We start from the raw sequence: 15,316 nt of genomic DNA on the forward strand, positions 1-15,316 counted from the left end.
CTTGTACTGCAAGACATCACCATTTATCAAGTTAAAATTTATTAGAAATGTTTGCTTATCTTGTGAAACACTCACAGAACAAGTTACTCACAATCCAAGGTTTTACTGTATGTAAAGTAAATATTTAAAAAGCTAAAGTGAGAAATAAGGAACAGTTAAAATAACAGTAGATTCACTAATCCACTTTCAAAACTGGAAAGATCATAAGATAGAAAAACAATAAGGAAAGAGCACTTGAATAATACTATAGACCTAATGAACCAAACAGATATATACAGAAACATACCATCCAGTAGCGGCAGAATGCATTATCTCAAGAGAGCACAGAAAATGTTCCATTATAGACCACACGTTATGCCTCAAAATAAATCTTGAGAAATTGAGATGGAAACCATGTAATCTATTCCAAATACTGTAATACAAAACTAAAAACCAGTAACAGGAAGAAAATTCGAAAATTCACAATTGTGTGTAATTTTAAATGAGCCACTGTTGACCAACCAATGGGTCAATGAAGAAATCAAAATAATAAATAAAAAACCTTAAGGAAAAAAATGGAAATACAACATATCAAAATGTATGAGATGCAGCAAAATCAGTTCTGCTGTAGTTTGAATATGTTTTCCAAAAGTTCATGTACTGAAAACTTAATCTGAAATTCATGTTAATGATGTTTGGGTGTAAAGCCTTTGTGACATAATGTGAGATAATGAGAATTAGATGCCGTATTAAGAGTGAGGCCTCCATACTGGCATTTATGGCTCATTCAGAGGAGAAAATGAACCCCAAGCAAGTAAGCATGCCCTGCCTCAGTATGTGATGCCCTCTGCTTTATTTGTGATGTCCTCTGCCTAACTATGTGATGACCTCTGCAATGTTATGATGCACCAGATGTCAGAAGTTGTTTATGCAACAGTCTTAGACTTCACAGCTTCCTGAGCCATAAGCCAAACAAACTTCTATTCTTTATAAATTTCCTGATCTCAAGTATTTTATTGTAGCAACAGAAAATGAACTAAAATAAGTTCTAAGAAGGAAGTTAATAGCAATAAATGCCTACCTTAAGCAACAGAAAGATAAAAAATAAACACCTTAACTTTACAACAACCACAAGGAGCTAGAAAAAACTAAGCCAGTTAGCAGAAAAGAGGAAATAATAGAGATTAGAGGAGAAACATATGAAAAAGAGAAATGTGAAACATGTGAAAAAGAGAAACATGAAAAAGATGATAGGAAATATAAATGGATATATCAAATATAAAATACTATATTTATATATAATATATAAATATATTTATATATAATATATAAATAAATTTATATTTTATATAAAATATAAAAATGAAGATGAGAAAAGAAAAGGCAAAATTGACAAATCTATAGATAAACCAGAGAAGAGTGATGAAATTAAATTACAAATGAAAGACACTATTGTTAACTATTATATGAAAATCAATTGAATAACCTAGAAAATAAAAGCTAAATTCCTGGATACGTATAACTTACCATGACTGTAACATGAAGAAATGGAAAATTTGGAAAAACTGATAATGATTAAAGATGTTGAAGCAGTAATCAAAAAGAATCCCAATCATAAAGCAGTAAGTCAAAAATTCAATGTGGTAAATAAATTTGGGGCTCTTCTCATCTATTTAAAAAAACAAACAAAAACAAAAACACGCAGCTAGAGCATTCATCACCATAATTGAGTGATATTATTAAAATAAAAAAGAAATTAAGAAAACAATTCTATTTAAAGCAATATCAAAAGACATGATAAGGAATAAATTTATGTCTACTGAAAAGTAGACAACATTGTTGAAAAAACTATCTAACGAGCAGAAAGACATATTATGTTGACGGATCCAAAGACATGTTATGAATATTAAATAGTAACACATGCTATAACATGGGTATACCTCAAAAACATCTTAATTAATAGAAGCCAATTACAAAAGTTACATGTTACATAATTACATTTATAGTAAATATAAAGAATAGGTAGATATATAGTGACAGCAAGTGAATTAGTGATTACCTGTGCTGAGATGGAGAAATGTGTAGTATGCTAATGGTTATGTGGCTGACTTTTAAGGTGAAGAAATGTTCTTAAATAAGATTGTGGTGTTGCTTAAATAATGCTGTGAATATGTTAAAACCCACTGAATTGTATACTTTTAATTTGTGAATTCTATAATGCCAGTCATAGCTCAATAAAATTATTTAATGTCAACACAGATTACTATTATTCTTTAAAAACTTGAATATTTTCCTGAGAATTATTTTTACCAAGTCATTCAATTTTACCAGCACTCATTTTCCTCAGGTAAAAATATCATTTGTATTGGTATATGATGCCATGAGGTTTAAAGTTTCTACAATTATTAAACTTCCAATATTTATTTTAAAAATCATCAAAGTCCACAAGTACTAAGTTTGTTGGACAAAACTACCATATCCCTTTACTGTACTAGTTGGTATGTATTGTATTTACAAAGGGCTTCTTAAAAGAAAGTCAGTGTTCTACTATTAACTCCTAAGACCTTATAAATTCTATGAGAGATGAGAATTTAGTTAATTATCAAGCCAAAATAATATTGACAATAAATCCTTTATTTACATTGCCTGTGTTCCAACATGCTTCAGTATCTTCACATAGATTATTACTAATAAACTTTAATTACATCAGCACTCTTATGATAACCAGTTGGTTTCACACAGAGGTAACATGAAAAGTGAATGGCACTTTGGAGACTAATATGGTTACAATCTGGTTCCATGAGAGAGGTTAGCATGGAAGAGAGCTGTGGTATCCTGGTATAATCACCTCTTGCTAGTTTCTTTAATCTCTCTTTAACCTTTAATATGATATTGCCAAGAGGCTCCAAATCAGCTGATTTCAACTACTGATTGCTCTCTAGAATCTCGGCAATTTAAACTCATTATCCTAGATAGCTTGGAGCTAGACTATTTTTAAGGCAACTGGTGTAACAGAGAGCAAAGGTAGATATCTCTGTTATGTATTCTCAGGGACAGAAACTCAAGACAATTGCTTGCTTGCTTATAGTTTCGTACCTACAAAGGTTACCAAAATGACCACAGGTTCTATTTTGTACTAATCCAAAAGTGTTAGTAAGACAGCTTAATCAAAATCTTGGAGGCTAATATTCATAGACTACTTTATCAGACTGTCTTAATATCCCCTACATCTCATTTAACTAACTGAAAGGTGGAGTAAATGATGATCCAAGAGTTCTTTGAAAACACTATCATACTGTTTCAGGTTACATTGACTTGAAAAGGTCTGGTATAATGTATATAGGAATATATGGCTTTTAAAAAGAGATATTGTGCGGGTAATAGTTGACCTCCAGTCTACTCTCATCGAGTACTACATGCTATTTCTTCTTCAAATACCCTGTAATAATTGGGCCCTCAGCAATACTTTATATGAAATGGAATGTCAAGGAGACCTAGACTTGCAAAGTTTCATTGATTTTCCAATTATGAATAATTTGTGTAAGAAAGTTTATGTGACAGGGAAGGTACAAGAATTCTTGCACAGATGTGTCATTCCATGATACAGCACTATTAATCATATTATACAAATGTAGAAATTATAACAGAAAGAAGTTAACTCATTTGCATGTGGTCACATATGTAGAAAGTGGAGGGGCCATGAATTGAATCCAGGTCTGTTCAATCTCTAAGTCTATGCTCTAAATAGTTATATCAGGTTGCCTTTTCTTAAAAGAGATTATTATTCAAAAAGCAGTTTTGAAGTTTTTTTTTACCTTCAAAATATTTTATAAAACATTTATTTCCTTAAAAGTTCTGTTGGAAAAAGATATAAAAATGTAAAATCACAAGTGAAATTATTTGTAAGGTAATAGTGAACTAATGAAAAACCTCAGTTAAACTCTGCTTTCTTAGGCCTTCCAGTAATTCAAAAACAGTCAAAATAATAATCCTGTATGACAAAGTAGAAATAGTGATAGATTATTGATTGGAAATATTTGTTCTGTCATTTACAAGCTGTCTGATCCCGGGAAAATAATTAAAATAAAGACAGAAATATCTACCTTTCCATTAAATGGAATGGGATATATAAAATGATTATAGTGTTTGGTACTTGATAAGCTCTCAACAAATGATAAATATTATTGTTATTACTATTAATAAGAACACTATGGGGATAATAAAGTACAAAGAGTAGTGAATGAAAGGAGGAATTTGGGGATGATATTAATGGCATGATTCAAAGTTACTTTAAGCATACTTTGTAAAGAACAAACAAAAATTGATTCTCAAGAAGAAATGATTATTAATCATGATGATCTATAATGTCTCTTTTGTTAGGGCCAGGTGTCAGATGGGTACTTCATATACTACATTATTGCTTTTCATTTTGAAGCAGAAAGTACTAAGATAGATAAGAAAAAACAGTTATTTAAATTGGTAGAAAACAGCCTAGAAGTCCTAACAAACCATAAGTATTGTGATTAAATAGGTACAAGGTGCAGTAAGGAAAATGACAAACATCCATATCTGGTTATTTAAATTCTCTAAAGCAGAATTTCAGAAGAAAAATATATGGCCATAAGAGATTTTCTGAGATAGACTTATATCTTAGTGTTAAAGAGATAATTTTAAGCATATCTAAATAACTGAATATGTGAAATAGTAATTAAATAACACCTATTTTGTTTACAGGGCTAAAATTGCTTTAATTATTACTATAAATGTCATTTCTCCATGGACACTTTACAAAAATCTATTTGACTACTATTCCACTTAACATTTTAATAAAGCAGGTACTTTTTAGAAAAATAACTGTTATCTGGATTACTGCAGGCTCTGATTCCCCAGCCATTGAAACACAGAAAAATGATTGACTTGCCTGGATATGTACCCAAAAAGGCGCCACTTACCTAGTGAAATATCCTCAAACTGCAAGTAAAAAACATTACAGGAGTAATTTATATTTAAGAGGATGAGCCTAGCCAATTTAATCCTATTTTAGATACAGGAAATGCCGTAGTTCCCATAAAGCTGCCACTTCCTGAACAAAATTATTTTAAATGTCAGGGGAAACCTTCCATGTTATAAAAATGATTACATTTCATTTTTAAAAAACACTTCACCACATTTAAACATGACAAAGTAAACAGAAGATTCCTCCAGTAGTTAACCTTGAACCACCACTTTGAAGCAAAAATCTCAAATTTCTTCAAAATGTGAGTTAAAAGATCCAGGTCCTAAGCCAAACCAGATAAACAGTTCTGTAAATCAAACACAGCTTTACAAAATTGATAAAATAAATATGCACATTACCTGGTAATTGTTTTGGTTTTGTGATAATCTCAATTGGTTTGATGATGAAAAATTTGGAGAAAAATTACTCCGTAATGGATTTGTATTACTGTACAATGTACTAGATGCTGTATGTAATGAGGTTCGTGGTGTCAAATGGTAGTCTCTGTTTTGATATAGTATATTGTCTGACAAATCTCTAATACTCAACATTTGTGAATTTGGTATATTTCTTCCTGGTCCAGGCAAAGTTGTACTTTGGTTCTCATTTCGAATGGAACTGCCACTTTCATAAAATCTTGAGTAGCTTGGTATTTGTGCTCCCATTAATGCCAACTCCTCCTCTCTGGCATATTCATCCTCAGCATCTCCAGTCTCCATTGCAATGGACAAACAAGTTCCTTCTGCTGACCTTGGAGGCTTCTGCGTGGCACTTCCTCCAAGAATTTTCTGGGGGTAATCGCTTACTGCCAATGAAAACACTTCACGGATTTCCAAATTTTGTGTTCTACAGTAAGGGTCTCTAATAGCTGGCTTTTGCCCACATAAGTTATGTGATGTCATACCTATATGTTCAGGCTTATATGACCTTTGAATTCCAACTGGTTCAATTTTGCAAGGTCGGTGGCACACAGATGGCTTTTCAGGTACTGTCATTTCAGAAGCTTGCACTGAAGAGCTTCCATAGTTTTTCTTTGTGTGATTGTACACTGAGTTTCCAGCATTTAGCACACTTGTCTGTCTTGACAAAATAATTGTTTTTTCACCTAGGAGCAGGGAGGCATTTTTACAGTGGGCTACTTGTCTTTGAACAGGAATATGCATCTGAAACTCAGTATCATTTTTACTGGCTGTTTTCTTAATAGGAATTTTATGTGCTTCTGTAATTTGTGTATTTGTATGTTTAGCTGTTCCTTGTCTACTCAATGAACTGGCTGGACTGTATATACCTGTTAGAATGACATCATTATTGGCTGATGTCCAAGAAGACTGTTGGCTTGAAAGTCGAGCACTATTAACCACATTTCTGACTGTAAGTTCTGGAGCTGCCAAGGAGGTACCAGAAAGAGTTCCAGTTGTTTCTGATTCAGAATTCTTACTACTCATTTTTCTTCGCTTATTGCCAACCCACGTCTGAAAGGATAAAAAATGGCATTATGAAATAAATTATAAAACACACCAAGAAAAATAATTTATCATAGAATCAAAGCCTATGCAAAGGTAAAAGAAAAAGATACTTAAAAGAATATTAAGTGGGGCCAGGGATTTAGCTCAGTGCTTTCGCCTCCTGCTGCGCAAGTGCAAGGACCTGAGTTCGATCCCCAGTACCAAAAAAAAAACAAGAATATTAAGTGAAGTACAGTATAAGATCAAATATGATTAAGTATTCACCCAAAAAATATTTAAGAACACTGAGAACAGTGTTTCATTTCTCTTTTCTTCTACAAAAGTCATGTAATTAATACAAATAAAGAATTGTATAAATGTTTATATCCACTGACCTAGTAATTGCACATTTCTATGAATTTATCCTAAAAAGTGACCACTAATGTACACAAAATTTATACGTATTGATGTTCAATGTATATAAATTTGGAAGCATATAAAAGGAGATAGTGCTCTTCAATGTTATTAGGAAATATTCACCATATTATTAAACAAATGCACATTTGCAGTCTTCAGACTTATGTTAAATGGATATAGCATAACTTGATTAATTTCATACTGGTAGAAACATATTTACATATTCATTATAATAAATCATTTTGCAATATTCCTCTTTTTGCATAAATCTTTGCACTATTGGTTCATTAGAATGCAATACTTGGAGGATTGCTAGTGTATATTTCCAAGTGCTCTCCAACATGCAAGAACACTGTTGCTTTACACCCTGACTGGTTTGCATTTTGGGAAGAACTTTACTACCCTGGGAATTAATAAAAGATAAACAATTGCTGTTTTGATTTTAATTTCTAGAAGTATATTATTTTAATAGATTTTTTCATTCATTATGTATCTATTTTTATATTAAGATGTTTGACTTTTAAAATTAATTTGTAAAAGCAATTTTCTACTAAAGACAGCAACACATCACACATTGCAATCTTTTTGTTTTTGTCATTAATTCGTGGTAGTATTGTCTTCTTTTCTCAGATCATTTTCTTTACTAATATATGTTTGTAGTACAAAATGTTTATATGCCTTGTGGGAGCTGATACATAATACATCTCAATTCCTTTTTTCACCCCTTTCTCCCCACTCCATTCATCTCTTGATCCTCTTGCCTTTTTAAATACATGTTTGGGTTACATAATGTTTACCTTCCTTGGGTGAAGTCGCTACATTGCATAAGACATCTTAACTCCTTTTATCAACTCCTTTCCTTTACCTCCTTCCCCCATCTCTGATCCCTTTTTCCCTTGAAAAAAAATCTATCTTTCTACTTCCAAAAGAAAAATAGTATTTTCTTCTTTACACTTTACTTATCAAACTTTATATAATGAATATATATTTTTATAAACAAGAAAATATTAATAAAATTATAAACAGTTGGTATTTTGTATGTGATTATAAAATACATATTTCTATGAGTGATTCACTAAAATTATTTATGTAATTATTGCCTTGAATCGTAGTTCTTCATAAAATAAGCAATAAGAAATATTACATTCTAAATGGGATTGCCAAACTTTACAATTATTGCTAGATACACAACAAATGACAAACTACTAAAACATATTAATCCATTAAGAATTAAACAAAATAAATGAAAACATTAAATCAATTAGTCTTGCATAAATGTGGTACAGATTTGCGTAGCTCATCTATGATATGTTTTGGAAAGCCAGTTAAATTAGCCAGTTTTCAATGTCTATTAATATATAATTATATTCAATATTAATGTTGCTATAATACCGTAAATTGAAGCTAACATGCTATTGAATCTCCCATTATGTGTTCTTTTTATGTATTAGTTCCTTTAGTAGGTGTTGTTTTTCTAATTGTGTAAATCAAAAAAGGGTGGTTCAGAATTAATAAATAGTTTGTGGAAAGATATTTTGCCTACAAATAGCTGAGCAAAGATTCAAAGTCAACTCTACTTGATTTGTATTTGACTTGAGGTAGTAGGATTTTAAACTGACTCTGGTTTACTTTCTTGAAAGAGCAGGAGGGATAATTATAAGCCAAAGGAAAATGAAATAGAAATGTCACAAGAAGCAAGGTAGAAAACTAAAAGGTTTTAAAGTATACACTCAAAAGAAATATTTAAAAATAAATGTTTTTAAATAAATTAAATTTCTACTAAGATGAATTTTACAAATATTCAAAACAAATGTCCATGTTATGGCTTTTCAAGTAAGATGAGACAAAACAAAAATGCATGGAAAATGAAAACAATGCTGAGATTCCACCTCACTCCAGAAAGAATGGCTGCTATCATGAAATCAACCAATAACAAATGCTGGCGGTGCTGTGGGGAAAGAGGAACCCTGCTCTACTGCTGGTGGGAGTGTAGACTGGTGCAACCACTGTGGAAATCGGTATGGAGATACCTCAAAGAACTAGGACTGGAAGTCCCATTTGACCCTGCTATTCCACTGCTGGGGATCTTCCCCAAAGAATTAAAAGAATCATACCATGGTGATATATATGCATCCATGTTCATAGCAGCACAGTTTGTGATAACTAAAACTTGGAAACAGCCCAAATGCCCATCAACTGGAGACTGGATGATTGGTAATGTGAAATAGGAAGAAAAGGGGCAAAGGGGAAGGAAGTGGGAGGGGTAGGGGAAAGGATAGAAGGGAATGGAATTAATATGAGAAAATGGAAAAATAGGAGCAAAATCTTTGTAAATAGGGAGGACTGGAGGGGTTGAAGGAAGGGCTGGGCAAGGGTGAAAAATAAGAACCAAGAGAGATTATGTAAAGGTGCAAATTTCCAATGATGAATGTCATTATATTGTATACCTAAAATGTACCAATGATTAGAATGAATAATTGATAATGCAAAATGGGAAGAAAAGGTCCAAAGGGTAAGGGGTAGTGGGAGGGGCAGGGGAAAGGAAAGAAGGGAAAGGAAAGATGATGAGAAATAGAAAAAATGGAAATAAAGTCTCTGTAAAAGGGAAGGGTGGAGGGGGTGAAGGGAGGGCTAGGAATGGGGAAAAAATAAGAACCAAGATGCATTATATAAAGGTACAAGCTCCCAATGAGAAATGTAATTGTGTTGTATACCTAAAATGTACCAATGAAAGAATTTAACAACAACAAAAAAAATAACTAAAACTTGGAAACAGCCCAAATGCCCATCAAGTGGAGACTGGATAAAAAAAATGTGAGTTTTTTTATAAAATGGAGTACTACTCAGCCATAAAAAATGAGAAATTAGAGACATTAATAGTTAAATGGATGCACATTGAGGCGATACTCAAGTGAAACAAATAGGGCACACATGTATAAATACTGAATAGTTTCTCTACTGTGAGAAACTGAAAGTGTAAATAAGGACTGCAAGTTATAATAGATAATGTGAAATAGGAAGGAAAGGGGCAAATGGGAAGGGGAAGAGAGAGGGGTAGGGGAAAGGAAAGAAGGGAATGGAATTAATATAAGAAAATGGAAAAATGGATACAAAATCTTTGCAAATAGGGAGGGATGGACGGGTTGAAGGGAGGGATGGGCAAGGGTGAAAAATAAGAACCAAGAGAGATTATGTAAAGGTGCAAATTTCCAATGATGAATGTCATTATATTGTATTTCTAAAATGTACCAATGATTAGAATGAATAATTGATAATTCAAAATAGGAAGAAAAGGTCCAAAGGGGTAGGGGTAGTGGGAGGGGCAGGAGAAAGGAAAGAAGGGAAAGGAAAAATGATGAGAAATGGAAAAAATGGAAATAAAGACTTTGTAAATAGGGAAGGGTGGAGGGGGTGAAGGGAGGGCTGGGAATGGGGAAAAAATAAGAACCAAGATGCATCATGTAAAGGTACAAGTTCCCAATGAGAAATGTAAATGTGTTGTATACCTAAAATGTACCAATAAAAAATTCAAGTAATAAAAAATAGATAAATAAATACATAAATAAATAAATAATAAAAATGCATTTCCACATAACTTTTTTACAAAATATGGACGCATTACATTAAAATTTCAGTAGGAAAGCAGAAAATTGGTAAAATTAGAATTGAAGTGTTATTATATCTAAAGAGCAGCTGCAGGCCATATTTTTTAAAAATCCTCAAACTGCCAAATTCTCTTCAAACATTACCTACCTTAACTCGGGAAGTTTAAGAATGATCTTATGGATTATTTATATAGTTTTATAGTTTACATATATAGACGTATATTTTATATAGTCGTTTATGTAGTTTACTAAATATTTATATTATATACCATCAAAAGGTAAAATACAGAAGGATATCATGTATATATAAAACTTATCTGTCTTGTAAACTAGGAAGCTCACTTGTCCAGAAAGAGCCAATGCAGATATCATAGATCCTTGTAGTTCACTATTAAGATTACTCTTAACCTTAAAACCCACTTTTAATGATTTTATGTATAATTTGAACAAATCAGATATCCCAGTCTACAAAAAACTAGGAATAACAAAAGAAAGGGAGATTGGCAGTTGATTGAGGTTGCTGATGGCACACACCCTGATAGCGCTAAAACTAAAACTTTTCACTAAACATGGCTCATTAAAAAGAACATAAAATCAAGGTAAGAAATTACTAAATAGGCAGTCTGAGGTTTTTTAATAAGAGGAAAAATTATCCCACATACTTTTTCAATTTGTGAACATTATTTTATAGCACAATACAATAATTTATTTCCATAATGAAGACCCTGAATCAAAAAGAGTTCAATTTTCTTCTCTAGTGAAGAAATTTGCTATTGAAGAAAGGTACAAAAGTATACACTGAAGAAATATTACCACTTAAAGTGTTGAAGATAAAGAAAATTCATTGCCTAAAGCATCCCAAAATTTGAATTAAACTTTACCAAAAGTTTTTCAGTTATGAGGTCTAAAATCTACCAGTGTTTATCAGATGTAAATGATTTGCACTGTAAATCCTCAATGGTGAGAACCAAAATAAGATCAAACCAAATTGACATGATAAATTTGGGGTGAGGAACTAAGCAAAATGACATTAAATAGGAAAAGAAAAAGGGAAAGGTATTTGAGCCACCAATACTTGGTGTCCATAAAATTCACTTTTAGTTTTCTGTTAGAAATTTACTTTCTCTAAATCTCTTCATTTTGCTATACTTCATTCCTTGTTCTCTGTTCCTTTACCCCATTATATTTATTTTGCTTGAATGTCTTAACTTTTTAAGTTCTCTTTACATTGAAATCAGATTCTTAATAAAGTGAGACTTGAGTTCATTTGAGGGAATAGTACAATGAAAACTGAACTAAAAATAATAAAGATCTTTAACAAGTAGGACCTATTGACCTAGCAAAATATAGGCCATGGGGTTGAGAAGTGATCAGTCTACAAATAACTCTCTTTTCCAGTGAATGAAAAAGCCATTGAAATTGTGTCAGGGTATAGATTAGGAAGACTGAATTTCTATACAATTCATACTCTCCAGGAGGGAGAGAATGACTGATTTGCACAATCCCTTGAAACTTTTTTTTCCTCTTTCAGCCATTTTTTAATTTTACAGTTTGTGTTCAATGCAAATAAATTCTATAACATGAGATGTTACTATCCATCAAAGCATAATTACACTGACATAGTATGCTTGTAACTCTACATTTTAAGAATTTATATCTTTTATTCTCATTGTTTATTTTATATTTTTACACTATCTGGGGTCTAAATATCTGTATTTCAGGGATATCAATATTCAAGTACAATCAAGTACATTATGAGGAAAAAGTTGCAATAACAAATCAGAAATATAAAAGATAGTACACAATGCAGCTCCCTGGAGAAAACTTAATCTTAAGGTTATGGTAAGAAAAATGAAAAAAGAAAGCAAGGAAATTACTATAGGAGTAAAAGTGTTTGTATTTATAAAATGTAATGTCCAATTGAAATATTTTATATTACATTTTCTAAGGAAAGTAAGCATTTTAATTTAAAATTCAACAAGGATAATTTCAAATAGTGCATTTAGAGCCATCAGTAGGAAATATTTTTAGTTCTTACACAAATCTGAGTATGATGGTTGATTTCAAGAAATAAGAAACAGGTATCCTAAATATTTTCCTATAGAATTGGTTTCATAATTACCTATTTAAAGGTGAACATATCCTTCAGTTTTTATGAAATATTTTCCAAAGAATTCTGCTTATCAAAATATTTTTATCTTTGGGGTCTTTGAAGGTAGAAACAGCAAAACAAACTTTAAAATAGACACATTTTCTCTTTCCCAAATTAACCTAATGAATGCCAAGGATGAGAAAGTTGCTTATTTTTTGAATCATTAAGGTTTCCTGACAAGAGGACTTGTAGCATTGTGAAACAAACATGAAAGGGCTTGTACATTCAATATAATCGTTGACTCGTTTTGTTAGATTTATCTCTTCTCTTCTTTGTATCACATTCTTATCGCCCTTCTTGAATGTGAAGCAGCTGATTCTTTACAGCTGAATAGCTATAATTTTGATTACATCCTCTCTTTAGATGTCTTATCCATTACTTACTATTAAAATGCATACATATTACTTAGAAGATATTCATGAAACAGACTAGACTTTCCTGAAAAGGTAAAAATACTAAAGTCATAAATGTTGAGAAAAAAAAAACAAATACAAAAAGAAAGGCATAAACACAGAATTCCCTCAGAAAATGCCTGTTTTACTATCTTTTGGTGCTGAGGGTTATATCAGTATTAATTTGAGGTTTAAAAAGCATGAACTAAGCTTTAAGGTGTTTATTAGTTCAAAGAACTGAGATATTTAAAAGATATGTTTATTCTACAAACCTTTTAGTGTTTTCACGAAATTTATAGAAACAAATATATGCTAAATGATTATTTCTATTTATTAAGAATTAGTATTTTTATACCAGGGAAATGAAGTTGATTATAAAGTTAATGACTTCATACCCTGAGTAGTTTTTCTCATATTAAGCAAATATTACTAGTCATAAAAGGCTATAAATTCAAGTATGAGACCTCAGTACTTACCCTGACTACACTGAAGTCCAGCTTAGTCTCCTGTGCACACTGTAATATGAGCTGAAAGCAATTTTTACTTTGATTTGTCATTCCATTTTCATAATAACGCTGTAAAATCCTTTGTTGTTCTACAGTAAATACTGAACGTAGATTCATCTAAAAATAAAAGAAGATACTCTCAAACTTGGAAAAAATTGGTATGTCTAGAATTTATACACTTTGTTTTTCAATACAATTTCAATGCTTCCAAACTGCAATAGTTTTTAAAGGGTAATAATTTATGTGCTAAAGGGAGATAAATATATATGTAGTACAAACATATACTGAATTTGTTTAAAAATAAGTACCAGCTTTAAAGAAAAATATAGAAGAGAAAAAAGAGAAAAGGCCTTATCTAGTTAGAGTCAGTGCACAGGGCAAAAAAATGTTTCTTTCTCTTAAATATTTATGGTTAGGCAAGTCAGAAATAGTGGTAGTGATACATGATCAATTATCAACAGGGACATTCACTGTTCTTTGTCATCTGGCACATGTCTAACAATCAGAAGCTATGCTCTGGAGCAAAAGGATCCTTTTATTTTTCCTCTTTCTGCAATTAAGGTGTTCTTTTATATATTAAAACAGAACCTCCCTTTAAAGCTTAAAAATAAAAGGAAGGTATAATTTAGGTGATGCTATCCAAAATAATTATTTTAATAACTATACTATGTAAAGCAAAGTTTTTTAAAAAATGTGTATTTTATTAAAACTCTAAAAACTATGTATCTTTTAATTAAATTGACCCCATTAAAATTAGATAAGTTTAAAAAACTTTATTTTTTTCTACCTATAAATAAAATGTTTAAATAAATAAAATGCAAAAATCTCTGTGACTCTCATGAGTAAAAGGCTGCTTAAACTCTACTTTTTAAAAGATGAATTATAGTACTGCATCTTTATTAAAAAATTCTTGTAATTTGATTAAGGGAATTCCAGGTTCTTGTTGAAAGCTGTCATGTTGAAATTCTTATTCCCAATGGTTAACTCACAGAAAAACTTTCCTAAGGAAAGTATCTCTTTTATATGTGGAAAAGAGCAACAGTAAAAACATTGTAAGACAAACCAAACCATTTTCCATAGTATATTCTGTATGGAATCAACGAAGTAGTTGACATGGAAATAAAACATAATTTCCCTTCCTATAAATACTTAGAACAATAAATCCATGTAATAAAAAAATTGAAAAATCATATGGCCATACACTGCAGTTTGTATACCTGGCTTTTTTTCCTACTCACATAAACATTTCCTAACTAATGTTAAGAGAACAGATTATAGAAAATTAGATGTTGGAGAGGGCATAGGAAAGATGAGAGTACAGTGTCTACCTGAAATAGAAACAAAGACCTCCAGTAAATTTTTGAAAGGTGTTTTGGAAGGGGATACACTAATGTAGAAGTATAAATCACTTATCTGCTACTGGACCAAATGTTCAAGCATGTTTGGATCATTGGATAAGGACAATATCTATCAAAATAAGTTTTGCTATTGTGGCTGCCAGTTTTCAGATCAATTTGGAATTCATTTTCCTAAATGGTTGAGTCACAATCTGGAGAAAATCCAGAAGTGAAGGTCAAATACCTGAAATATATCATCCAGTATGGATTGAGAAGTAAAGTACATTGGAGTAAGTTCTGAGGAGGGTGAAAAACTTAAACTCATGCATGACTAACTGGGATAATGGCCCTGATCCTACTCTGCAGGGCTGCACCTTCTGCAAACAGCCTAAAGTGCAAGATACATGTATTCATTCCCCAAGCATGATGACACCTATTCCAGTAGGAATATAAGAATATTTTCTTATTGGATGGTTGCAACTGTTAC

The 15,316-nt window shown here is 31.5% G+C and overlaps 1 protein-coding gene across 7 annotated transcripts in view; it reads right to left on the minus strand.

Moving 5' to 3' along the window:
* The window catches only part of Hdx (highly divergent homeobox), a 241,788-nt gene that overhangs the window by 192,702 nt on the left and 33,770 nt on the right, over positions 1-15,316 (minus strand). For 6 of the 7 annotated variants that reach the window (XR_015445582.1, XR_002390573.2, XM_087196636.1 and 3 more), the window contains exons 2-3: positions 13,463-13,609; positions 5,335-6,447 (exon numbers count right to left, since the gene is read on the minus strand). Coding sequence is in view for 5 of the 7 variants with exons in the window: in XM_087196636.1 (XP_087052762.1) it covers positions 5,335-6,447; positions 13,463-13,609 (1,260 nt within the window). In the remaining 2 variants the exon portion in view is untranslated. The remainder of the gene's footprint in view (positions 1-5,334; positions 6,448-13,462; positions 13,610-15,316) is intronic. The other variant, XM_087196635.1, reaches the window with a different exon arrangement.

This window comes from Heterocephalus glaber, unplaced genomic scaffold (genome assembly GCF_053883595.1).
Source record: "Heterocephalus glaber isolate CG9 unplaced genomic scaffold, H.glaber_assembly_v1.0 deba00001613, whole genome shotgun sequence".
Classification (NCBI taxonomy): domain Eukaryota; kingdom Metazoa; phylum Chordata; class Mammalia; order Rodentia; family Bathyergidae; genus Heterocephalus; species Heterocephalus glaber.